We start from the raw sequence: 26,224 nt of genomic DNA on the forward strand, positions 1-26,224 counted from the left end.
TTATTATACATATATTAACAGGATTATAGAAGTGACAAACCATTGTAAAGGCATAAAACACGTCTGAAACGCATTGCTAGGGAACCACGGTAACCAAAGTAAACGTTCGGAAAGTGATTGTTCAGGCCGAAAAACCATTGTTGCCCGACAGTTTTTTGCCCATTTGGGGCACTTGCATTATTCTGACGAAATTTTAAAGTATCCTATCGTTCAAGTCGGGTCCCATTTGGTATGTATGCAAAATTTGGCGGCGAGCATAGGTAACGGGGCATATGGCGAACAATTGGTCCTATGGTCCCAGAGGCATACTTCCAGTTGGAAAAAAGTACCCGAATAATGTGTAGTACTCAGACATTTGATTCATGTTGCCCGGGGTTGCATACTTATTAAAATAAAAATGTTAACTTTTTATGCCTACACCCTGTGCCCCAAAACACAATTGGAAAGTTGTTTCCCGGTCTCCAACAAGAACATTCATCGTTTCTAAGTGCAATATTCACTGAGATATTCAAAGATAGTTGGAAAAACACATCATTAAATGCGAGGAAACCATTCTACCCGCATCTAATGCTGTTTTTTTTTCAAAAATTTCCTCAATTTTTCAAATTCGCATATCTCGGCGAATATATTGCTCTTAGAAACGTGAGATTATTTTATTTGTCATCGGAAAAGACAGAGAAACAACTTCTTAATTGGGTTCTTTGGCACACGGGGATGGTATAAAAAGTTGTTTTTTATTTTTCATTTTATAACTATTCAACCCTTTACAACATGAATGACATATCTGAGTTGGACACGTGATTTGGGTACTTTTTCTGGTATGTCTTTAAGACTAACGGCTCGCCAGTAAAGTTCCATACGCCCCATTACCCATGCAGTCTGCATATACACGTAAAAAAATAGTTTGAGACGAAATACAGTCGACTCCCGTTTTAACGAATACCGTTATAACGGGAAAAATATCGTTTTAACGGAAACTTTTCTAATCCCCCCGGATAAGTTTACATAGGAACAATATAAAAATCTGAAATTCCTATGTAACGAAATTTCTTTATTACTCCGGTCTCTTGGAATTCATTATAATGGGGTTTGACTGTATTCCCACCAAAACAAACCTGTTATTTTTCCACCAAACTAAAGTAATTGCAACTTCTAATTAACTTTTGCATCGCTTTTGCGGTCTTTTTATAATGATTATGTCATTTTACTTTTATAAATTTAGGAAGGAAACAAAAGGAAGAAAGGGTGGGGAGGAAAAAAGAAAAATGGCCAAGAGGGGTTCGGTTGTGCGTAAATGCCTTGAAATTCCACTTGTGAGCAAGGAGATTCGCGCCTCACTCCCAGTTTTATGTCAAAGTTTCACATTTATAAGACGTTTGACTATAGTTACGATTAATCTCTATATATAGCTTTCAATACTAAAATATTTCATTTATACGAAGCACAATTTCAATTATTTGACATTTTCATTTTGACTCGAACTCCAAATCTTTGGGATTTAGACATCATTTCTATCTATCAAATCCACGAGATTGTGAAAAATGTGTCGCTGAATTGGTTTTGCATGCGTATTATCAACACTAAAAACTATAAATTTCAGGTTGACAGATACAAAGAGACGCATTGAGCGAGTTATGGACATTTCAAAGTGAAGACTTACGTGAGAATTTATTACACTTTTCTGAGAAATCAGCAGACGCAGTGAGTCTCAAATAAACGGATTTAAATTGCTTTAAATGTGGTCATACGTCCATTTAGAATTTTTTTTTTCTAATGTCCACAACATTGTTCTTGCAGGATAGGAAAATTGCATTGAAATTATTTCTGATGTTGCAGGCCAGTAGTAGGCCAGCAGCAGGCTTATGCAGTAGGGCAGTTAATAGGAAGCATTACAGTATAGATTAAAAAAAACTTTAATTATGTGGTGTCAATCTTAGAGGAAGTCCCAATACATTATCTGCTTGGATTGCATATAGAAACCAATCCACAAACCAAATGACGTTAAGACCGTCTTAAATATGTTTAAAATCACGTTTTTCCTGTTAAATTGAAAGGAATGGCATATGAACACTTGCGATTGAAACAACAGTAAATTTATGCAATTGCAGTTTCTTAAGTTATACAGCAATGTAGTTTTAAAAAATTTTAAATTCCGCGGGTATGATTTGGTCTCTTGGAGTTCGTTATAACTGAATTCGACTTTATTGCTTTTCAGTAGAGGCAATGGGTTGGCACAACCCTCCCCAAAAATTCATAAAAACGATGGGGTTTTTTTAAAAGCTTTCATTTCTCACCCATCTACTTCTTGGATTGCATTTACTACAGCACTCAAAAGAATGTCAATGAATGATCAACAAATCTTTGTCTGCTTTCTTTATGGCAGCCCTCTTTGAATGAAAAGTCTTCGAACACACACAACACTTTCTGTCTTTACAGTTACTCCGTTTTGCTTTAAACCTCTTCTATAGTTTGTGTCAGGGTCTACTGTCACCCCGAAGTCGCAAACCCACCCAGATTACATGCAACACTTTTTTCATTTCCTTCCTCATGTTAATGTTACTCGAATAGAGGAAAAATTGCGAAAAATATATTCTATGCATTTTGTTTGAAATTAATTTGTTTTTAGTCAGAGTGACTAAAAAAAATTTAATTCCACAAACTTCTTCGTGGCCCCCGCCCGTATCAGTAGCCGTGACTCCCCTTTTGCCAGATTTTCACCCGTGGCCCCCCTGGAATATCCCAGGGCCCCTTAGGGCAATTGGCTCTCGGTTGAGAACCACTGCACTAGAGTATTATGCATAATCACGGATAAAAGCGATAAATTTCAAGTATTCATGAAATTTACCAACGACACTGTGTTATTATTGCGCATAATCTCCGGTAAGAGCGATAATTTTTTTAGAATCTATCAAATTTACCAACGACGCTTGGTGAGTATGCATAATAATCGGTTATTACGTAACGAATTACGAAACGGTTGCTGTGTATAACAAATTTATCACATTTACCTTATCAGATACATTGGGAAATGAATTATGGTCGAAAAAACCTCCATCAAAGCGGAAGAAAAAAAGGATGGGGGCCCCATCTTGATGGCGAAAAAAGATAAGAAGTTTGCTGTGTAATAGAATAAAAAGGGCCGAAGAGTGTGTGTTATCCGTTGTTCAAATAAAGAGCGTTTATTTACATAGCACTTGGGCTGATCTCTTTGCGTCGCTCATCGAAGAAATCGGTTGGAAATATCAAGAAAAGCACGATTCGACAGATCACGGGGGGGGGGGGGGAAGGGATGACTTGAAGTGCTCTCAAAGTACACATAATCCGAATAGGGATCGATATTAATGTCTTTTCATTACGCTACTGCGAAAATAACGTCACTTTTATAAAGTTCTTTTCGCTTCATCAGTTCGAGCGTTTACAGTTTCTTTGTAGAACTGGCTAATCTGAACGTAAATATAGTAGGTAAAATAATAAATCTAATAATGATAAATGTAATAATAATAAATGCCATCTATTATAATAATATACATACTACAACATGCTATGTATCGACTGAAATTCAACTGGATTGTTGGATACGGAGAGACAGTGGCGTATGCAGGACCTGCCTTCAGAGTAGGGGCAGGGTTGCTCAGGAAATCTTTTCCAGAGAAATTTCGAGTTATATATATATGTGTATGTAGTAACTTAAAAAAGAAATTTAAATTGCAGAAATTGATTGTAACAACATTTTTAAGGCATTTTATTTTTTTCACGAGAAACATTTCCAATTTTTTATTGTATCCTCCGCCCCCTTCGTGTTTTTGAATACGCTTCTGAGGCTAGATATGGTCTCCAGTTCAGGATTTTCTGGTATGCAACCCTTGGGGGAACCTCTGCAGTTTCGATTTGGAAAAAAAATGTTTATTTTGGGGGCGATTGGTACTCAAAAAGACACAAGACACATACAACTGTAGCATGTAACAGACATTATGATAATACCGAAACAAAAATATTTGAGCCCCACCCAACAAAAAACTGATGAAAATTCAGAATTAGTATAAGAAAAGTTTTCAGAATTAGTGTAAGAAAAGTTTTCAGAATTAGTGTAAGAAAAGTTTTCAGAATTAATAAAAGATAAAATTTCAGAATTAATAAAAGAAATAAAATTTCAGAATTAATAAAAGAAATAAAATTTCAGAATTAATAAAATAAATGATTTCAGAATTAATAAAGAAATAAGTTCAGAATTTCAATAGAAATTCAGAATGAGTGTAGAAGATGACACTAGAATTAATGAAAGCTATATATATAAATATATATATATATATATGATAAATAACAAAAATTTAAAATTAATGAAAGAAAATATTTCAAAATTAGTGATAGTTCTGAAATAACGAAAGAAATAATTTTAGAATAGCTGAAAATTCTGAAAAAATGAAATAAATAAATTTGAGTCAATGAAAATTTAAAACTAATGGAAGACACAATTTCAGAATAAATGGCAATTTAGGAATAATGAAAGAAATAATTATAGAATTAAAAGGAATCAATTTCGGAACTAATAAAAGAAATAATTTCAGAACTAATAAAATAAACAATTTCGGAATCCTTGAAAGAAAATCCCAGAACTAATGAAAGAAATTTTTCAGCATTAACGAAAGAAATGATTCCAGTATTAATGAAATAAATAATTTAATCTTTTTTCATCTTAAGATGAGTTCTCTATCCTTTTTTTAATCTTAAAAACGCAATATTTAGAGACCGAACCATTTCTATGGGCAAATTGCCAGGCGGGAAGCTTGTTTTCACCGAGTCACGTGATTTCCTTTCATTCGATGTTGACCCCGTCGCAGAGGCTCGATGCTCCCTCCAGTAACATAAACTCCATGGATCTCACATATACAGGGGAAACTTCCAGAGTTTTCTTTTCCGTCTATAAAAACAAAATATACAGTAATTATGAGAGAAAAACTCTCGTGTACGTCTTTGTACAGCCGTCTCTGTTTAGCGTGTATATAGTCAAATCTCTTATTGTGTGAATACCTGTTCTAAATAAATCTGTGACGTCCATCATTTCGTTTCGCCCTCTACTCATTTCAAGGACTTGTGTGAGAGACATTTAACCGGAGCAATGCTTTTGACGAAACTTTAAAATTTGAATTTTAAAAACATTTTTTTTTTAATTTCCCAAAAATGCTGAAACTGGAACCAACCGCTTCTTGCTGCGAGCCCTTCGGTACTAATTTTTCGTTACTAATTTGGATCAACTTGTTGTAAGAGTGTAAAGTTGTATGGATACTTGAAAGTCTAATTAAATTCAGATGACGAATCCGGATCAACTCAGATCATCAGTATTTCTGAACTGAGGGAAGGGGATAAAAACGAATTTTTCGTTACATTTGGATGGAGAACGTAATAATTTATACTGTATACACGCCATATATTTTGTGATTTCGATTCGAAATGTCATTCATAATTATATCCACTTGATATACTCCGGAGTTCTCTAAGATAAGGTTTTAATGAGCTTTTTCGACTTTAGTCGCTTGGAAGTATTTACGCGAATCCGTTTCCGAACATAAATCAACTTTTCGACTGAAAAATGAATGAATGAAATTTTTGCGTCGCGCTGTCTCGAGACGTGTCTTAAAAATGTTCTCAAACTACGAATTCCTCTTGACGAGAGAAGATTTTCGCGCGCGAGAAATTTTTACAGGAAATAAATTCTCTCTCTCCAGTCGCTTCCTTTCGGAGGGAAAAATTCTTCTCTCCAGGAAAACACATCTCCCGAAACTTTTCACAGAGTTTTCGAAAATCCCTGGAAATGATGACTTTTCTCCACTCGAAAACGAACGTCTTTTCAATTCGGATCGGATACAGTTTTAAAGTGACGTGACGACGACGGAGAGTTTTTGGCGATGAATTGGAATTCCATAATCTCTGTATGCATTCATTCCTCTCCCCCCCCCCCCCCCACATGCTGAACACGAGGGATTCAGTCGTGGTGGATGTTGAAAGACATCGATGGATTAGTGCTTCAGTTTTTTGATAATTAACCGTATGAATGAGATCTCATTTCTAAATTTTTGTCGAAAATTTAATGGTGGGATCTATTATTGACACAAAAAGAACCCATTAAATAATTTGAAAGTTTTGCATCTCTCGTGAAACGCCAATAACCAATAAGTTCCAGACGCCACGATGCCAGAATTTAAAAATAAACGTTTAAAACGAGTTAGATGTTGGGTCGCGTTTCGTAGAGAGATTGTATATTATGTAATTTTCTTCTATTTTTGAGTGGGAAAATGTAGCCAAGGTGTAGACTTTTTTACGGCCAGTAAAATGCTATGGATTCTAGTAAAAAGAGCCGCTAAACTTTGGAGTGGGTGTCTTCAACGCATGTCCCGCGGGCCAAATGTGGCGCTTGCAGCTTTTTGCCAGGGCATTCTGAACATTTTTTTTTAAATAGTTAGTTCATATTAAAAAGGATTAAATTAAGAAACAATTTAAAATGAAATTGTTTAATTAATAATTTTTTAAAAAATTGCCGAAAAACTCTTTAATGTTGAATTTTAACTGTTGCGGTGTGAACCGTAATATTCGATTAAGCGTAGTTGAAAAGTAGTTGAAATCATCATGCTAAGCGGGGAACTTCAACACGGTCTTTTTAGAAGAAATTCTGGTGCCGGAGGATTTCACATCGTTCAAGTGGGATATCCGTTATCCGATTAAGCGGGGCTGACTGTATTAGATTATATTTAGATCATTGCCCCCATATTTGGACCTCTACTCTACTTCATGTTCTCTTCATTAACTCGAGCGAGTTCGACATGATCACCGACAGTCGATCGATTGGACGGTAATATACCGACTTCAGACCCGATTCTACATCCGATTTAATGTTCAATCAACATTTCGCCGTATATCTCAATCTCTCGACTCAATGACCAGCACTAAACGCCATTTTCGCTTCTGTATACCATCTACAAAAGAATATTTCCTTTGAACGCATGCGTTATTGTTAAGGGGGGTGAAGACGTTTTTTTTTTTTTTTATGTTTTAACTTGAAAAGTAAGAAGTAGCCGAAACATGTAACAAATATTAAGTGCGCAAACAACAAAGAAGAATACAAAGAAAAAATAAATAAATAAAAATACAGTATATTTTTACGACGAGAAGCGAACTCGCAAGGCTTTTATTAAAATGAATGTTCATGAAAGCTCGAGTGGAAGCCATAATAATGGTTGTTCTCCTCGGAGAAACATCTTCATTAAGTGATTTAAAGCCAAAAGCACCTACTTTTATTCTTTGTTTCTTGGTGCGTCAATGGATACGATGGGATTGCACGTGCGTTTCTTTGCTTCTGTGGTACCCTTTCAGGTCGCATTTTATCTTCATCTGAAAGCATAAAGTGGCCATATTTTACATGCAGGTCCTTATATACGCAAGTAAATAGAGAGAGAGACTATCGGCGTTTCTCGTAAGGAGAGAGAGAGAGAGAGAGAGAGAGAGGTAGAGATGGAAAGAGAGAAATGCCTTGTTTATGTTTCTTAGTTAGTCTAATTAGGATTGAGAGTTGTTTGGGTATTTAGGTGCTCGTAGAAACCACGTTAGAAAAACTAGGAGAGGTATTAGGATGAGCAAGTTAAGATTTTTGTGTGAATGGATTGATGTTAGACTAAGTATTTTCGTTGAAAATTGGGATTTTTTTCGTAAAATTTAGCTTTTTTTTTGCAGATTCAAGTGACTTGTGATGATTTTTGACTGAATAAAAGCAGAACGTAGCGTCATATTTAAGCGTTCATTCAATCATATTTCATCGGCTGAGAAAGGTGCTTTAGAAGGTGTTGTCGGACCAAGCAAGACCAGGTTCTGTCACTATTGCGATATAAGCTTAGTGTCCCGGAGGTCGCGGTCGAGCCAGAAAAAATTCCATCACTCGGGTTCTTTTCTTACTGGGCTGACTGGTGTGCTCTCGGCCTCTATTCTAGCTAGGCTAACTGGTGGGCTTCCCACTGGCGTAGGGTTTTCACGCCCCCCCCCCCCGTGAGTCATTAAGAGGCACGGTGAAGAGGGATCTTGAATCCCGGTCGCTGGACCAGAGGAGGCGCTGAATTCTTCCTTTAACCATTGATTCAAAACTACACAGGGGAAGCGAAATGCATGTTTTTGCCCCGGCTGAAAAAGTACCTAGTTGCAGCCCTGGGTAGGTAATCTGCTCTCTCGTCCTGACAGCTATGGCTTATTTGCATATACAGTATATACAGGATCCATAGCAAACGGGGGGGGGGGGTATAGCATTTTACCGATCGTGCTATAATAGGCGCGCATTCATCTTTCTTAACTTTTGGGGTCTCTGATTGTTCTGTAATGGCGGAGATTAAATGATACTGCAACGAGGCTTTCGAAGACCGGAAAGAAAAAAAAAATCATATCGGGGGTCTGAAGAGCATGGACCATAAAAATCACACGATTTACGGAGATGCTTAAAAATCCCTCAATGAAAATAAATAATAATTCCAAATTTTTGCAAGACTTAATTTCGAAATTACTGAAACAACGAATTTCAGAATCAGTGACAGAAACGATTTCGGTACTGGTAACCAAAATAATTTCGATAATGGTAAGAGAAATGATTTCGGTATAAGTGATAGAATTTCAGAATTGGTGAAAAATATAATTTTGGTGAAAAATATAATTTTAGAATTGGTGAAAAATATAATTTCAGAATTGGTGAAAAATATAATTTCAGAATTGGTGAAAAATATAATTTTGGTGAAAAATATAATTTTGGTGAAAAATATAATTTCAGAATCAGTAACAAAAATAATTTCGGTATCAGTAACAAAAATAATTTCGGTATCAGTAACAAAATTAATTTCGGTATCAGTAACAAAAATAATTTCAGAATGAGTGACAGAAATAATTTCAGAATGAGTGACAGAAATAATTTCAGAATAATTGAAAAAAAAAAGAATTTCGAGGCATATTGGCCGAAATAGTTTCAGAATTAATGAAATAAATATTAAAATTGATAAAGATGAAATATCAAAATCGATAAAGAAGAAATATCAAAATCGATAAAGAAGAAATATCAAAATCAATGAAAGGAATATAATATCGATAACAAAAAAATATAATGTAAAGAAAGAATTTTTTACAGAAATATATATATATACAGTATATCAAAATTATTTAAAGTGGTATTAGAATTATTTAAAATATTTTCAGAGTTATTTGAAGTAATATCAGAATTATTTGAAGTAATATCAGAATTATTTGAAGTAATATCAGAATTATTTGAAGTAATATCAGAATTATTAGAAGTAATATCAGGATTAATGAAAGAAATATTCATAAAAAATATTTTCAGAATTCATGAAAAAAATGATTCCAGAGCAAATGCAAATCTTCAATTATTTGGTGCCACTGTTGAACTCAGGGCCACGACGGCCCTTTTAATAAGACGTCACTGTGCATTACATTCAAGTCCTAGTAAGAATCTATATTCCATCTTAACATTACGAATACCGCAGGATAACTTTCTGTGGTGGTCCGCGGGAAGTTGGAATCTGACCCGCAAAATATTAATCGCTGAAGACCCCTGCCTTACACTGACAAAACGTTCCGAGCTCATGAAATCAAGATTAATTATCATCATAATAAAACTCGAAACTAATTCTCTTCACAAGGAACTTATCAACTAGGTTTGTACACATTTTATTCTTCATTATATAAATCCAGGAATAAAATATATGAATGAAATCAATTCAAAGAGGGTGATTCGGTATTTAATAAACTCACCCCAGATGTCGCATTCGTTATAATTATTACCATTTCAAATGAAAAAAAAAACAAAACCAAAACAAAAATCGCAAAAACCTTTATATTATAAGCACATTTAATTAATAAGACTCGAGAGATATTTACGAAAGCTTGGACGCAGGAAAGAAAACCCCGTAGAAATAGACGCAAAACAAATGGAGTCTTATACTTGTTTATATATTTGTTTTTGTTGTTTTTTTTTCACAAATGATAAACCGCTTGTCTCAGTTTTAATTATTCCAGACTTGAATAAGGCTTTTTGAAGTAAACAACAACAATATTAAATCGAGTTTGTTCCGCGTCCTCCTTTGGAGAAATTAAAATAGTCTTTTTCATTTGTTTACTTTTTTGTGTCTCTCCGTGAAATACTCTGTTGTTGTTTTAATTAAATTAAAATTACTTTTACTCGAAAAGAGAACGGGGAAAAATGCATTAAAAATTTGTTTCAAAATAGTTTTATGAGTCGCTTTTCATCATCTTCAAATTACATTCTCCTTGTGTGAAAATAATAATAATTATATAATCAGAACTTTTTAGAGATAACTTAGCGGTGTTGTGAAGCACGTTTTATTAAAATATCTTTTAAAACATGTATAATTTTTAGATTTAATTACGATTGAAAATTATTTAAAATGTGTGGAGTGAGTGTGATTTGAATGTAGATTTGGGGTGCGGTATTTGATCTGAGTGGATAAATCAATCGTGTATCCTCGAAATTCGTTCACCGATATCGATTGACACGTTTGATAGAAGTTTTGGGCAGATTTAGGGGGTGACCATATTTTCCGGGAAATTTCCGTATTTTCACGAAATTAAATTTAAAAAAAAAAAAAATCAAACTTTTTATTTTTTAAATATATACAGTTCTTCTAATATTTAGATATACAGTCGAGTCTCGTTAAAACGAACGCCAAGAGACCGGAGGAATCACTTCGTTAAAACGAAATTTCATTATAAAGGAATTCCAGGCTACCTAGTGCATAATTCCTATGGAAACTTATTTGGGGGAATTACAAAAGTTTTCGTTAAAACGAGATTTACGCTACAACGGTATTCGTTAAAACGGGATCGACTCCATATATATATACAAATACAAATACAACGCCACAACAGGCAAACTGTCCAACGAGGTGGCTGACTTAAGAACATCATGGATCCCCGAGCCATTTTTTGGAGGCCCTACCTACTACTGCTACACCACAAATGCACCCTCCCCCCGCGGAACCCCCCAACGAATCAGTACATGCGGGAATGTGCGTGTACGTGTAGTGCAACCTGACGTAAAGTTTGTTTCTGTGTAATGCTTGTTATGTGTAGTGCTGCCATCTGCCACCAGTTTTTCTAACTATGAGTGAAGTGTTATGATTGAATGATTTATCGTTGTAGGACTGTTGCGCTCTGTGGCGAGACTTTTTAACGGGGAGATCGGTTCGCATTTGCGCCTTGAAGTTGGGAACCACAGAAAACCAACTTCAGCCGACCACCACTGTGGGGTTCGAACCCGGATTCTCGCATCGCGAGTCCGTCACTATAACCACTTATCCATCACAATTTTTTTCCTTCAAATTTTTTGCTGTTTAACGCAAATTTTAATTTTTGTTTTGCTGTTTTATACCGTTCTCTTTCTCATAGTTATGAATTTGTTGTTGTTGTTGTGCCAGTTACTCAATTTTGTGTCACACAATTTTTTCCTTCTCTTATTTTTCATGATCTTTAAATTATAGACTACAGTCAGCCCCCCGTATTCGCGGGGGTTACGTTCCGGAAGTGACCGCGAATAACAGAAACCATAGGTTTTTCTTTGTATATCTCGTTTACTAAATATCACGAGAAAGAGCAGGGTGATGCAGAGGTAGAAGGGAATGTAAAAGAGGGTGCAGCGATTGTTGGCGATGTTTTCTGAAAGAATGTTGTGATTTTTCTGTTTGCCGTGTCTTCTTCATATCATTAAGTATGTTGGAGTATGTACAAGGCTTCCTCTACTAATTTTTCTACGTGTGAAGAACGTAAAATAGAGGGATTTATGTTAGAAAAATAATCTATTGCTGATTTCAGCTTGCGAATCCCTTCCGCTATGTTACTTGTGGTGAACTTGTCTTCTGCTTCTTTGTCTCGATCTTCTTCATCTGGTGCTGCTTCAGTTTCAGTACTAGTCAGCTGCATTAACTCCTCCTCGGTCAACCCAATATCAAAAGAACTTTGAGAATAGCATGTATGATAGCTTCACTATCAAGGTACCTCCTGACTTCCGGAACGAAAAACCGTTTAAACCAATCCAGGAAAAGTATTTTCATAGTCCAAGCCTTTTTATTGTTCGCTCAAAATATTGGGAGCTTTGTCTTATCCTTTCCCTTCAATGCTCACGGATTCGCAGATTTGAAAATGATGGTGGGCTTTATCATGTACTCATACGCATTTGCGCGAAACAACATAGTAAGTCTATCTCTACTTGCCTTCAAACCAGGAGCTCACTTTCTTCCGCTTGCTTAACTTTTTCTTCGGCATTTTCTTCCAAAATAGTGTAGTTTCGTCAGCGTTAAACACCTGGTGAGGTGCATAACATTTCTCTTCAATAATTTTCTACAAAGTCTTTTGAAATTTTCTAGCTGCCTCCTGGTCGGCAGAGGCTTGATCGCCAGTGCTTTTTACATTGCGCAATCCGAATCGTTTCTTAAACCTATGAAACAACCTTTACTTGCATGAGATTCTGATGAAATAGACGTTTCACCAGCCCTTTTCTTATGGAAGAGTAAAATTTTTCGCATTCTCTGTTATAATATTACAATCAATTGAGATACTTTTTTTGTGTCAGTCTTGTACCCACCAAACGCATTTTCTGTACGTGAACATGTAAGGTACTTAATGTATGCATACATATATATATACCATTTTTAGTGTATTTTCAAAAGCCAGGGGGCAACGGCCCCCCCCGACCCCCCGAAATGACGGGCCTGGTTACCAAACGTCCTCCTACATTTAAGAAAATTTGTCATTTCGCCCTCCGTATCCGTAACTTTCTTTTTCTGGAGAAATTTTCTTTCTTTTTTTTTCAATGTGAAACAAATGCCTTATTTTTTTTCCTTCCAAGCATTTTTACATCTTTTGATCTATCGCCATTGAAATTCCCAGAATACGGGAACTAAAGTTGCATCCAAGCAGGACAGATGCCATATTCTAACCACCGACTTGCTCCAGAATAACATGAAAAGTCCAAATCACAGCTCGGGAAAAACAACCACAACATTCATTCTAAAAATGCCATTGTTTGCTCACCAACACCTAATGCCGTGTACTGAACTGTAGGTGTGGAGGGTGTTAAACTTCTTAAATTCAGAAGCATAGAAAATAGAATGTAAACAACACAATCAATGCCGATTCGTGTGGAAAATTTGCCCCTGGCAAGAAAAGCAATGCTCCCAAAAGGATAAAAGCTCCTGAGAGTAGAGAAAGAAAACCTCTCGCCTTGCTTCAGGAAAAATAATAAAACTGACCGGACTCCACGAACAATCTTTTATAAGTGAAGGCAGAGGCGCCGACATGAAGAGAACATTGCAGGGTGCTGAAAGTTGCTCGACGTCCCGTGTACGAGACTCAAGCGCGTACGCAGGAGAGGGAAGATGCATTGCATTATTTTTTCAGAAATTATTGGCTGGGGGTCAGTGCCGTCTTAATGCATGGGCCCGGGGGCTTCAAGAGAAGAGGGCCCCACAAAAATGAGATCCGGTTGAAATTTTCTAGAATTAACCAGGTGGGGCATCAGAAAAATCACTTGGCCCAGGAGCCCCATGATGCTCTTAAGACTGGGGGCTCAGGCCCCTTAAAACATTTATTGGGGGGGGGGGCTTGAATGGCCTAAGCCTCTAGGTTCCGGTGCATAGAGGAGATGAATCGTTATTTTGTCTTTTATCAGCGGTTCTATTTCAGTTTGGAAAAACTATTGTGATGGTGAGTTTTTTGTTAGTATTAGTTGTAGCCGCTGTGGTGGTCGAGTGGTTATAGTGCCGGACTCGTGATGCGAGGATCCGGGTTCGAACCCCACAGTGGTGGTCGGCTGAAGTTGGTTTTCTGTGGTTCCCAACTTCAAGGCGCAAATGCGAGCCGGTCTCCCCGTTAAAAAGTCTCGCCACAGAGAGCAACAGTCCTACAACGGTAAATCATTCAACCATAACACTTCACTCATAGTTAGTAAAAACTGGGGGCAGATGACAGCATTACACATAACAAGCATTACACAGAAAACACAACTTTACGTCAGGTTGCACTACACGTACACGCACATTCCCGCATGTAACGATTCGTTGGGGGGTTCCGCGGGGGGGGGGGGTGTAGCAGTAGTAGGTAGGGGCTCGGGGATCCATGATGCAGCCACCTCGTTGGGCAATTTGCCTGTTGTGGCGTTGTATTTGTATAAATACGTTGTAGTGGCCAATAGCGGATTAATGTCGGTTAAGGCATCGGGTGCAAAAGAAAATATTAGGACCCTTAAATTAGAAAAAAGTATGGAATTTGGGTTTTTCGGGGCCCTTCAGTAGCCGGGGCCCCGGGCGCGCACCCGGTGTGCCTTCCGCTAAATCCGCCTCTGTTAGTAGCGCAATATGTTGCTGAAATTGCGAAATGTGACGTCAACAAGGATGTGTGCGGAAACATCCTCTTTTCTTAGTTTTCAAACCTGGTAACCCTACTTATATACTTGTTTCTTGTTCCTGCTGGTCTGCCATCTGCCTACCATACTTTGAAGTAAGATGGTAAGTGCTCCATCTGTGTTCTAATTGCCATTTCCTGCATTCTTAAGCTATATCTATTCCACATTTTTTTTTTTGCAATTTTGATAAATCTTATAAATTTTTTTACTTCTGTGTGAAGATTTTTTTTTTTTAAAGTTTTTTTCCCGCCATTTCAATTTACTCTTTTGACAATCTCTTATTGTTTTGAAAACTTACAAAAACTTATTGTGAAATTCAAAGATTTTTAATAAAAATGTTTAAAAAAAACCCCCCTAAAAAAACATTAATTCAAAAAACATTCGGAAAGCATCGGTTTTATTCTTATCTGTCGTGACAAACATTGTGTAAGCAACTGGACATCACGAAACACGTTTAGGAATAATGCGGAACAGTTTCGTGGACCACATTATTCGGATCATTGGCATACATACTGGACATCACGAAGTGGATTCTTTTTATTTGTGTGTGTGTATCTGCGGGATTTGCTGAGCTCGCGAAACGTCAAAGATCACGTTTCCTCCCCCCCCCCCTTCAATATCTTCAGAAAGAGCGAAAGACGTTAGCACGTTATCAGAATGCCGTTTGGCGGAAACATTTCCTGACCGAATGGCGGATCAGAAGAAATCCATTCTCATTGTGTATGTGCGTGGCTTTTTCCGATTTTCTCTTTCATTTCCATTCGGGAACAACCTGATAAGTTCCTGGATGACTTATAAAAACACCCGTATGCAGTATATATCACGGTAAAAGCATGGAGACTGGTAGCCATCGTCCGAATGTACAAAACCCGAGTATTTATATCTCTTTATTGAGATAGAGCGGCGGGGCCATGATCTGGCTGAGGACTGATAAAACCAAGGTTTTTCTGGTAAGACCTAGGTTTTCCCTAAGGCGAGTTTTTGTAAAAACCAGGAATACGCTTGTAAACGTTTTCATCTCGGACTTTTACCTAGTCAAAGCCCGTTTTAAATGAACCAATTAACTACCACGAAAGTTCCTGATATTTATTAATTAATCAATAACGATAATTAATTAATGAATAATTAACTCATGATTTAATTAACCATAATGAACCCATTAGCTCCTGACACACACACACAACACAGTAAAAATCCGTTTTTAATACAGGTCCATCCAACAATTGCTATTATTAATAAGCGTTTATGCGATTGTTAATTTATTTCATAAAAACGAGATTCTAATTTTGGAATAGATAAATTAATTAGTTAAGTAATTAATGATAATAAATGATTGCTTAAGTAGTGTCAGGAACGTTGGTTGTTTTCATTTGTTGATTATCAATTAATTGTAATTATATAAGTATAATTATTAATTTATTAGTAAGCGGCAGCAACAAATAAGTACAAAATGGTCAATTGATTCAATAAAAACGGGCTCTTTGACTTGGTATAAGTCAGGTTGTACAAGTTTCGGGCTTCCACTTCGGGTGATCTATAAATAAGGCGGTTTGCGCCTAGCCTAGTGATCTAGCCTAAGAGTGATCTAGAACTGAGCCGCGGGTCGCTTAAGTGCCCTGGAACTGCGCTGCATATCACTGAAGTGATCTGTGAATATGCCTCGTGTCACTTAAAGTGATCTGGGAATGTACCGCGGGCTACTTGAGTGACTTGGAACGGCATCGTGGGTGACGCAGGCCCAATGGCGGATTAAAGTCGGCCGAGGCCGCAAAAGAAAATATTGGGCCCCTTAAATTAAAAAAAAAAGTGTGAAGTTTGGGTTTTTAGAGGCCCTCTGCGTAGGCCTATGTGATCTGGAAATGTATGACGGGGGAAGTGATCTGTTAATGTGTCGCAGGGTCACTCAATTGATCCAGGAATATGACGCAGGTCACTCAAGTGATCCAGGCATGTGCAGCAAGCTACTTGTGACGTTGAACAGCACGGCAGACATAATTGATTTGGGAACGTGTGGTGGGCTGCCAGAGTGATCTGTTAATGTGCCGCAGGTCAAGTGATACGAGAATATGCCACGAGGAACTCAATTGATGTGGAACTGCACCGCGGGCCACTTGAATGATCTGGAAATGTGCCGTTTAGTTCATTTTTACCTAATTAAGTTTGAGGTCATGGGCCACAACAGATGACTCCGAAAGCCACGGGTTGAGTACGTATGGCCTACAGCAGTGTTTTCCAAACTTTTTGATTTCGCGGATCCCTTGCTGTAAAGAAGGCTAATGCACCGTAGACCTCCCCGTAGCGTCAGAAGGTCACTTCGACTTTATCCTCCCACGAAATTTAAAAAAAAAGTATTTTTTTGAATAAAATTTTGCACGTCACAAAAAAATGCAATAAATTACAACTTCAAAGCCCAAAAATGTGTGCATGGTAGTGAATGAAAATTGGGCCCTTACATAGTACTCGTGGAACTCTATGGGTCCGTGGACCACAAGTTGGGATAAAGTACACGTGTGATTTGCTCAGTCTACTAATATTGCCATCTGTTGTACAAATCCACACTCACTACTTATGATTACCTATAATAATAAACTATATAAATTAGTTATAAATAATATTGAAAGTAAGAACGTAACATAATGGAATTTTTTATTTTTTTTCAGTTTTCGAAATCGATGCATGGAAACTTTGCCATGCGCTTCATCATTATTTTATTATATGAGCTGCTTTTATTGTGTGTGTGATAACTATTCATTTTCAAAAGAATTGTGATAAAGTTTGGCATGAGGGGTTTCTGCTTAAGATGCTCCTCATGAAAATGCCATATAACATCGTTAAATTCGTGAGCATCTATCTCAACCACCGTTCATTCCGAGTACAGATAGGTGACTCAAATTCTAGACCTCGTCGATTGCTCAAGGAAGTATGTTGGGTCCTATCCTGCACAACTTCCACATGAATGACTTTCCGGTAACCCCTAAACAGCTGTGATGCTCTGAATGAACCTGTCTTGTGACTGGCTAGTTTTCATCTGAAGGATAAATGGTTTGGTCTCCTCAAGTTTAATAGTACGAGCTGTGAGCCAGTTGATTTCCTCTCCCACAGTTCCATCTCTCTGAAAGTCGGCGAAAAAATTCATTTTGTCTTTCTGAGGCACGCTCTTCTCTTGAGGTCCCTGGGCCGTGCCCTGGTGCGACAATGAGTTAAGACGGCCCTGTCTCCATGTCATAACATAACGTTTCCAGGCGTTCGTTTTCCTTTACAGTTCTCAGGTCATCATTAATTGCTTCTCTTGCTTCTAACTCATACACATTTGAATCATCCTCTATTTTTCCCATGTCAGCAAAGTTGTGACTGTGCTGCACATTAGCATGAAAACTGTCGCATTTATTGCAGGCCTCTCTCTTCAGTTTATTTCTTTTGATGCTAAAGTGTGTGTGAAGTATCATCCTGTAGCAACTAAAACTTACTATGCCATTCCCTTTATTTTCTTCCTTGTATAAAAAAGTCATAGGTTCACACACATTTCAACATGTACCAATTTGTTATAAGTTCCTCAGAGGAATGTGAACGAGATGCATGTGTAGCTTTTAGTAGTCTTTTACTTTACCAAGCACCACCTCTGGCCGTATCGCAATTTACTGTCATTAATGAGTTTGGTTGGAAATGAAGGTACCATCTCTATCGGTGGTCGTCTCAGCTCGATAAGGAAAATATTTTATCGATATTTTTCCCCCGGGTTTGAACCTGGAACTGTGGTAGCAACCTTCATGGTGGTAGACGAGCATCATACCACCACACAACTCGGGCAGATGAAGTTTAGTAGTTATTATGCATAATCACTATTTCATATTGGTGAATATGACAATTCCCTGATCATGATAAGATTTATTATTTAGATGACCCTACTTGTGAGCCAAAGTCTGAACCAAATATAATGAACTCTGATTAAACAAATTCTTCAGAACGCCCCAGAAATAACTTATAATTAAGAGCCCTTTCACACGGAGCGGATGCGGGTCCGGAAGAAGTTTTAACAATTGGAATATATGGAGCCTTTCAGACGATGCGAAATTCGCCCGCAACTTCGAAGTGTTCATGCGGGTCCGGATGTCGTCCACATGTGTCAAAACCTACCTTTGTAGATTAGCATATAGGTGAGAGCACGAGACTCTTAACCTTCGGGTACGGAGCCATGTTCAACTTCGTCAAGGCTGCAGGTATCGTTATCGTGTATTATCTGCAGGTATCCCCCTGTCCAGGGGTTTTGGGTTCCAGGAGATTCGAGGGGACATACCAGGTCCGCAACTGGATGCCTTTTCAGCCGGGGAAGCACACATTTTAGCACCCCCCCCCCCCATAAGACTAGGTGAAATTTTTACCCCTGTGGTTCGGAACTCAGTGCAACAGATCCACCTGCTCCACTCTAGTTGCGGCCTGCAGACACTCACACTTCAAGAACAACTCAATCTGTAGTAAATTGCATACGGCGATAGACAGCAGTCGTGCTCAGTTTGAATGAATGAATGATGTATTCTGCAATTAGACCTTGATGTAACTACTATTTTGGAAATTTTAGAATCATAGTATCTGGTATAAGGTATTACACACATGGTAAGAACCTATTATTATATGAGGATATATGGAATTATACCCGTTAAGGTACAATGCATAAATCGGTTTGATAAATCTCAGATACCAGGTTGCTGCAGCGACTAAAAAATTGGCACACATTGATGCCTAAAATTTCCCACGTGTGATTACTGGCTCGAGCAAAAGAAATATGCTTGGCTGCTAAGATATTTGGTTGGAACCTCGATTTATCAAGCCCTGGCATAAAAATCACCAGTAAGAGTGAAAAATTTCAAGTATTTATGAAATTTACCACCTACACTCTTGGGTATTATGCATAATCACCAGTAAAATTTATCGGCCACAGAGCTCGTCAGGGCATTTATATATGTTTTCTCTATAATTTGACAGTACATGTACAATTTACATTGTTTAATGTCATAGGCAGAGATAGACTTGAAAGTCTGGGGGTGGGGCACGTTCATTATCAAGAATCACATCAGTTTTGTTCAAGAATCATTCAGTTTAGCGATTTTTATAATGCTCTGTAATTTTCTCATGTACAAAAATAAAATTGCAATTAAAAAAAAAAGGTATAAATATAATGAAATTCCTCAACAACACTTGGGTATTTTCCATAATCGCTAATAAAACTGATAATATTTTTTGAAGTATTAATAAAATTTACCAACGAGGCTCAGGTGTTATGCATAATCACCGGCAGAGTTCATGCTTGAACTTGAACTACCCACCATTTGCACCTAATCACCACAAAATATTTCTTTCATTTGGCGGAAATATAAAGGATTGAATTTGCCAAATTGTGAGTTTCCATTCGGTCTCTTGATGGACGACATCAGCAATTTGACGCAGTTGTTTTAGAATTCACATTTTATGACTCATCTCTCTCTCTGATTAGCCAAATCGCTACTATTGACATGTCCATGATCACCGGTAGTGATAATATTTTCAATATCTAATCAAATTTACCAATACCTGGTTATTATGCATAATCACTGGTAAAACTGATTTTTTTTAGCAGCTGTAAAATTCACTGAAACGTTTTTTGCACAACCTCCGGTAAAAGCAGGCCCATAACTAGCTGGGGTAACCAGGGCATCGAGCCCCCTATAAAAAATTTACACTTGTTTTGCATAACGATAACCTTTTCAAAGGGGCCCTAAGAAAAGCTCTGCATGGACCCAAGAGAACACATGCTACGGCCCTGGGTAAAAGTGATAGATCTTTTCAGTATTTGTCAAATTTACCTACGATGCATGGGCATTATGCATAATCGCCAGTAAAAAAGTGACTAAATATAATTAAATTGGTAAAAAAATTACTAAGACGATTGGTGATTGTGCATACAGTAGAGTCTCGAAAGTTTGAGGTTCCGGATAATCCAAGGTGCAGGGAATTTTCAAGAACTCCTTCTTAAAGTGCTTTACATATTTCTTTGGTTTGATTCTCCCAAAGAATGCAAATTAATTTCAGTTTTAAGGAATCTTAATCGCTAGGCTGGGATCTTCAGTAGACACTCCCCACCGCCAGAATTCTTGACAGGGCCTCGTATAATGAATTTATAATGTAAAAAATAATAGCATTCATATCGGGGTATTCAGCCTCTCTTATAAAGAGGCTTATCAGTCTTAACAGATCTAATCTTAACGAACTCAACTAATGGTTTTCAAAATGTATGTTGCATCTCCCAGGGGAGTCGCAAGGAGATGGTGCAGTGCAGGGGTTTTCAACTGCTAATACACCTGGGGGCCACATTGTCAGCCAGACAGACGTGGGTCACTAAGCTATATTTTATACATATTTTATGAAAGAGCTCTGAGGCCGCAAGTACCCTGTAAGCCAATCATGCATTGAAGAAGCCAGGTGTATCGATTTGTGAATGTTCAGTGCTTTGAAGTGATTCTTTTCCCAGACTATTCTATTCCCGTTGTGTTGGTTGAGTGGTGATGGTGATTTACTCGTATCGCTGGGACACGGGTTCAAGCCCCACCGAGGTGGTCGGCTGAAGATCACCTTCTGGTTTTCTGTGGTTCCCAACTTCGAGGTGCAAATGCCAGAGCCGAACTCCCCTGTCAAAAAGTCTCGCCAATGGACAGCAACTGACCTACAAACAGTATAAATATTCAATCATTACACTTCACTTCTGCAATATAGTTGGCAGCAGTGAAAAATCTGACACAAAACTAGATACACACTCAAATTGATAAGTACACACACATTTATACTTCGGACACAACTCACTAGGTAGTAAATTGCCCATAGCGATAGACCAGAGTTTTGTTTGGTTTGAAAGAAAGACTATTGTATGGAGCCTCGGTTGGAATATGTATGAGAACCATCAAATCAGTGGCACTGAATCCGGGGGGGGGGGGGGTGCTCGAGCACCCCAATATTTCTTTTTGAAATCAACATCTACTACAGTGTTTTCCAAAGTGGGCAATAGAAGCTAGATTTTACATAGGATTCTATGGGGGTTACTGAAGTCAGGAGCGATGAGAGAAACAAATTTCTGAAGAAGGGGAGGCGATGGAATGAAAACTTCGGGAAACTATGATCTAGTACATAAAACTAAAGACAAGCACCCAGTTCTGAAGCAGTTTTTGTCGCCCTAACACTGAATTACGCTATTGAATTCAGAGCAAAATCGATGAGAGAAAAGAGTAAGTAAGCATACATGAGTTCAAAAGCTCTCCCTCCCTAAAAGCCAACCTCTATTGGGTTTTTATGGATAATCCGAGGTGGCCTCTATCCAGTTCACCTTGGTTTATAGAGACTTTATCGTAATGACTGGCAATTATGCATAATCACAGATTTAGCTCATTTACCAAGGCTTATAACATATGAATCACATTGGCATTATGGTTGGTAAGTTTATTCATGTAATGGTTATTTTTTAGAGTATTTCATAAACATATATCTGTAGAAGAACGGTCGGTAAATGCTCAGAACTGTTTTTGAATCGTTCAAAGCAAAAACTCAGAAGTTCCAAAAAAAAAGGTTTTTTTTTTAACAAATGCATAATAACAATAAAATTTTCCATGAAACTCAACAGCATGGTTCAATTATGGTACTGTATGAAGAAACTAGTACACAACTTTCTTCCTTCTCATTCATTTGGCGGCCAATCGAGATGTACTGATTCAACATCCAGATGCAAGATGTCAGCTTCAGATTCCAAAAGTGTTCCGAGACTAGGTGTCGTGCGTCCGAAATCTCCATGGACGAATTCCTTTATGTACGTGCCCGCTTGTGTTTCGACTTTCAGATCGAACTGGTGATCATCGATGATGACTGCATCTACCTTATGGATGACTCTATCCCGGGTTGCCAGCGGTCGCCTGTGCAATACACGTATCGGTGTTTTCTGTTTCAGTACGATGTTTGTAAGGCTTTGTAACATAGCCATATCTTCGGGACAAATGACTCTTTTGACGACGCATCTCGCTGTGTAAGACTTCCGTTTCTGTTCTTCTCCATCTTTAAGATACTGGGTATCACTTTTTGATATAACCTGGAGATTCCTCACAGCGACTAGATTCGTGCTTCTGTTAATATTATCTTCTATCACCTTCATTTCTTGACGTGTCCAGGAGCTTTTCCTAGGATTGAATACCTCCAAGATGAACGGCCTACCTTTACCGAGCATCCTCACATCAACATCTTCCCGCCCAGATGCAGAGAAGACCACATTATCAGCCTTTATATGTTCACGAACCACATCTATGATAAGCTCTTGCACAGACGACTCCATCATCCGTTCATCGTCGACTATCCACGGAGTTTGACTCAGTTCTCGTGAATACTTGTTGTATCTACCACCGAGGTAAAGAGGAGAATGAGTACACACAATGTCTTCGTACACGCAGCTTTTATCAGGTGGCGACGGTGGTAGGACATACAACTCAGTCAGCTTTGAGGCTAGGTGGTCAAGGGCTTTCGTTATCGACGTCCTATTGTAAATCTTCTCTGGTTTGGCGTTCCTGTTTCTTCGATTCGGGAACGCTTCCGGGTACGAATCGAACAGAGGCTGGCATTCTTTTATCATATCCTCGTCGATGATGGACACTGAAATCTGGAATTCGCTGTGAGGGGTGAAGTCAGCCTCCATGGTCTTTCCCAGCTGGTAACCGACTACCCACTTCCAGACCTCTTTCACTGAGGCGATGGGGTTAGGGTCATCATCATCATCAGCGTACATTAGACCGAGCTTTTGTTTGAGGTAGATCTGAATCAAGGACTGTCTCAGGTCGATGGATACTGGGATCGAGAGCTGTATTACGAAGTCTTTGAACTGGAAACCACTATCTTTGACGGCCTTGTAGACTTTAGAGACCATTTCATCGCACTCGCTCTGGAGGATACCGAGGCACGAACAGCAAGGACTCATGTGGGGACGTTTAGGAGGAGCTGGATCACATCCACCGTCATCAATGATTAGAGAAGGGGAGGATTGAGGTGCCATCTCTGAGAGGGTCTTCTCCACTTCCTCCTTGGAGACGTAATTTAAATACTTCTTAACACCTAAATATCTCAAGAAACATCGTGAACAAACATTGAGAACTTTAAGCTCATCAATTAAAGGATTACTCTCGGGGTGAACCATTATTTGTCTAGGAAAAAATTGATATCTTCCCGATTAGCAACACAGCTACAAGTTGTTTACAGTCTGTTCAGGACGACTTTGATCATGACGGTATGGTGACGTAGTACCAGACGACTTTGACTTCATCTGGAATGAAGAAAATTATTCATTGGAGAAATAAAATTAACTGACTATATTTGATCAATACAAAAACGGGTTTCCGAATTTGAATGGTGCTTTTTAGATCACGTGATATTTCCTTCTTTCTTGAGGGACATACAAATCGTATCCAAGGTAACCAACATGGCGACTTCATGCGCGACTCACGACGAAAGACACAAGTTCAAATTTTAATAATTAAAATTAACTAATAAACCCCCCCCCCCACTCTTTTGATCACTCACATGCTTGCGCACGGTTTTAGTTGATCACTGAGCATTGCTCCTTGCTATCAGGTCACTCACTTGATCACTTATGTCTGAAAAAACTCTTTAGCTCACTCACATGCTTGCAAACTTTCAAAACCACTCTTTTCGTCAAACACTGACCCTGTTCCTTCTCCCTCTACGTCATTAATTTGGTCACTTGCTGATATGATTTCTAGCTCTCTAGGTCACTCTTTTGGCTACTTATATGATTGCACATAGTTTTAGTCTTACACTGAATTGGTTCCTTGCTCTTTAGACCACTCCCGTGCTTGAAAATTCTCTAGTTCAATCGTTTGGTAAATCACCGACCTAGTCCTTTGCTCTCTAGGTCACTCTGTTAGTCATTCACTAACCTTCTTCTTTACCGCACACCAACTCCGGGCATATCACCATACGGTAATTTACCATCAGTGCAGTTGGGTATGAAATGAAGACGCCATCTACCGGTGGTTGTCACAATCTCGGTATTTTAATAACTTGTTTTCGATGTTCTTCCCTCGGATTCGAACCCGTGGGTGTTAACCTTCATGGTGGAAGACGAGCGTCTTACCACTGCACCACTCGGGCGTTTATTAACTGAGTCGGTCGCTTGTTCCCTAGGTCACTCACATACATGCACACGGTAGGTTTCAGTCGATCACTGAGCTGATCCCTTGCTCTCACCTGTAATGCAAACTCTCTAGGTCAATCGATTGGTCACTCACTGACCTGGTCCATCGCTCTCCAGGTGATTTATAGTATCACAGCGGATATATGGTTTTATTGCCTTCGGACTATTCAAATACTGCCACCCTTCTCATATCTACTAGTTTTCTTGACCACTCATTTCTCAAATTTTCCGCCCTTGGCTATAGCCCGCTAAGGCGCCCCCCCCATCAATATGCCATTGTGCATATGACTTCAGAACAATGGTTTTTAAGCAGGGGTCAATGGATTTTCCTTGAGTGTGTGCGGAGAGGTTTGTTTTGGGGAAGGGTCCACGTATGCGATTAGATGCGACATTTTTATTTACTTCGCTGTGCACTGAAAACTAATTCGTAAAATGATCCCTGGTCTCCCTGGAACACAAAAGGTTAAGAACCCTACTTTATTAGGAAATTAATATTTGTAGAGGTGTGCATTTCCCCTCTAACATTATGGGAAACAATTCCAATGATTATGTTACATTAAAATGCTATTATTTTTATTAATAATGAATATTATTAACTAAAAAAAAATTAATAATCAACATTTATGAAAAACATCAATATTTTTTTGTTATTAATCAATTATTAATTGAAACGTGATATAATTTCTTTGGATTGATGGTGATATTTATTCAAAAATCCGTTTTCTTGATTTCATAACTGGTTTGTCAAGAGATGACGCTTTAGCATTTTTGGACGTTATTATTCGTGTACGCCAGAAAAAGTTCCTGTATTCTTTTAAGAGAACTATTTAAGAATTGAACAATTTTTTAGTACTTAGGTTTGAATGTCGACAGAAATCCCAGAATGAAAACCTCATGGTGGGGGGGTTCGAAAGGGAATACAAATACAAAAACTGCTGTTCACAGTGGAGATAACAAATATTGGTGTCTTGTCTTCCAAAACGTTCATCACACAAACCCAATTTTTAAAACTGAAAATAATCACCAGTTTCTCTGTCGAATCAAAATTGTATTTCCCCTATGTCAATAAATGCGATTAAAATATTAATTCAAATATTCTTAAATATAGTCACTTATAGAAGAGTTGATCAACTTTGCCCAAGAATATTAAGAAGACACCAACGAATAAGGCAAATACACGAAAATAAAAAGTCCTAATGCATTTCAACACCAATGGGTGCCGTCTTCAGAGGAAATATAACCACTAGTCACGCTGACCAAGTTTCCCACTTGATTTGAATACCAAATCTTAACGCCCGGTTGCTCAGCGGAAGAAGTACGTCTGTTCACTTCAAACGTCGTGGTCAGAATGAAGCTGTGAGCCTGCGTGAGATACTAATGCAGTGTCCTGATTGGACACTTGCGGATCATAGCTTCATTCTGACCACGACGTTTGAAGTGAACAGACGTACTTCTTCCGCTGAGCAACCGAGCGTTAAGATTTGGTATTTAACCCAAGTGGGAAACTCGGTCAGTGTGACTAGTGGTTATATTTTCCTTTGAAGACGGCACCCATTGGTGTT

At 38.2% G+C, this 26,224-nt stretch overlaps 1 protein-coding gene across 1 annotated transcript; it reads right to left on the reverse strand.

Moving 5' to 3' along the window:
- Nucleotides 1–21,929: 21,929 nt before the first annotated feature.
- Nucleotides 21,930–23,720, reverse strand: Pus10 (Pseudouridine synthase 10). The gene has a single exon (XM_089235109.1). It carries the CDS (start codon nt 23,643–23,645, stop codon nt 22,149–22,151), a length of 1,497 nt encoding a protein of 498 aa, XP_089091235.1. The 5' UTR covers nt 23,646–23,720; the 3' UTR covers nt 21,930–22,148.
- Nucleotides 23,721–26,224: the final 2,504 nt, after the last annotated feature.

Source organism: Pholcus phalangioides, unplaced genomic scaffold, assembly GCF_987345545.1.
Source record: "Pholcus phalangioides strain wild (caught in Gottingen) unplaced genomic scaffold, Ppha-v1.0 ptg000008l_1, whole genome shotgun sequence".
In the NCBI taxonomy this organism is placed as follows: Eukaryota; Metazoa; Arthropoda; class Arachnida; order Araneae; family Pholcidae; genus Pholcus; species Pholcus phalangioides.

Excerpts from the sequence above, each read along its gene's own strand:
- Pus10 (XM_089235109.1), bottom strand. The coding sequence starts at position 23,645 with ATGGTTCACCCCGAGAGTAATCCTTTAATTGATGAGCTTAAAGTTCTC.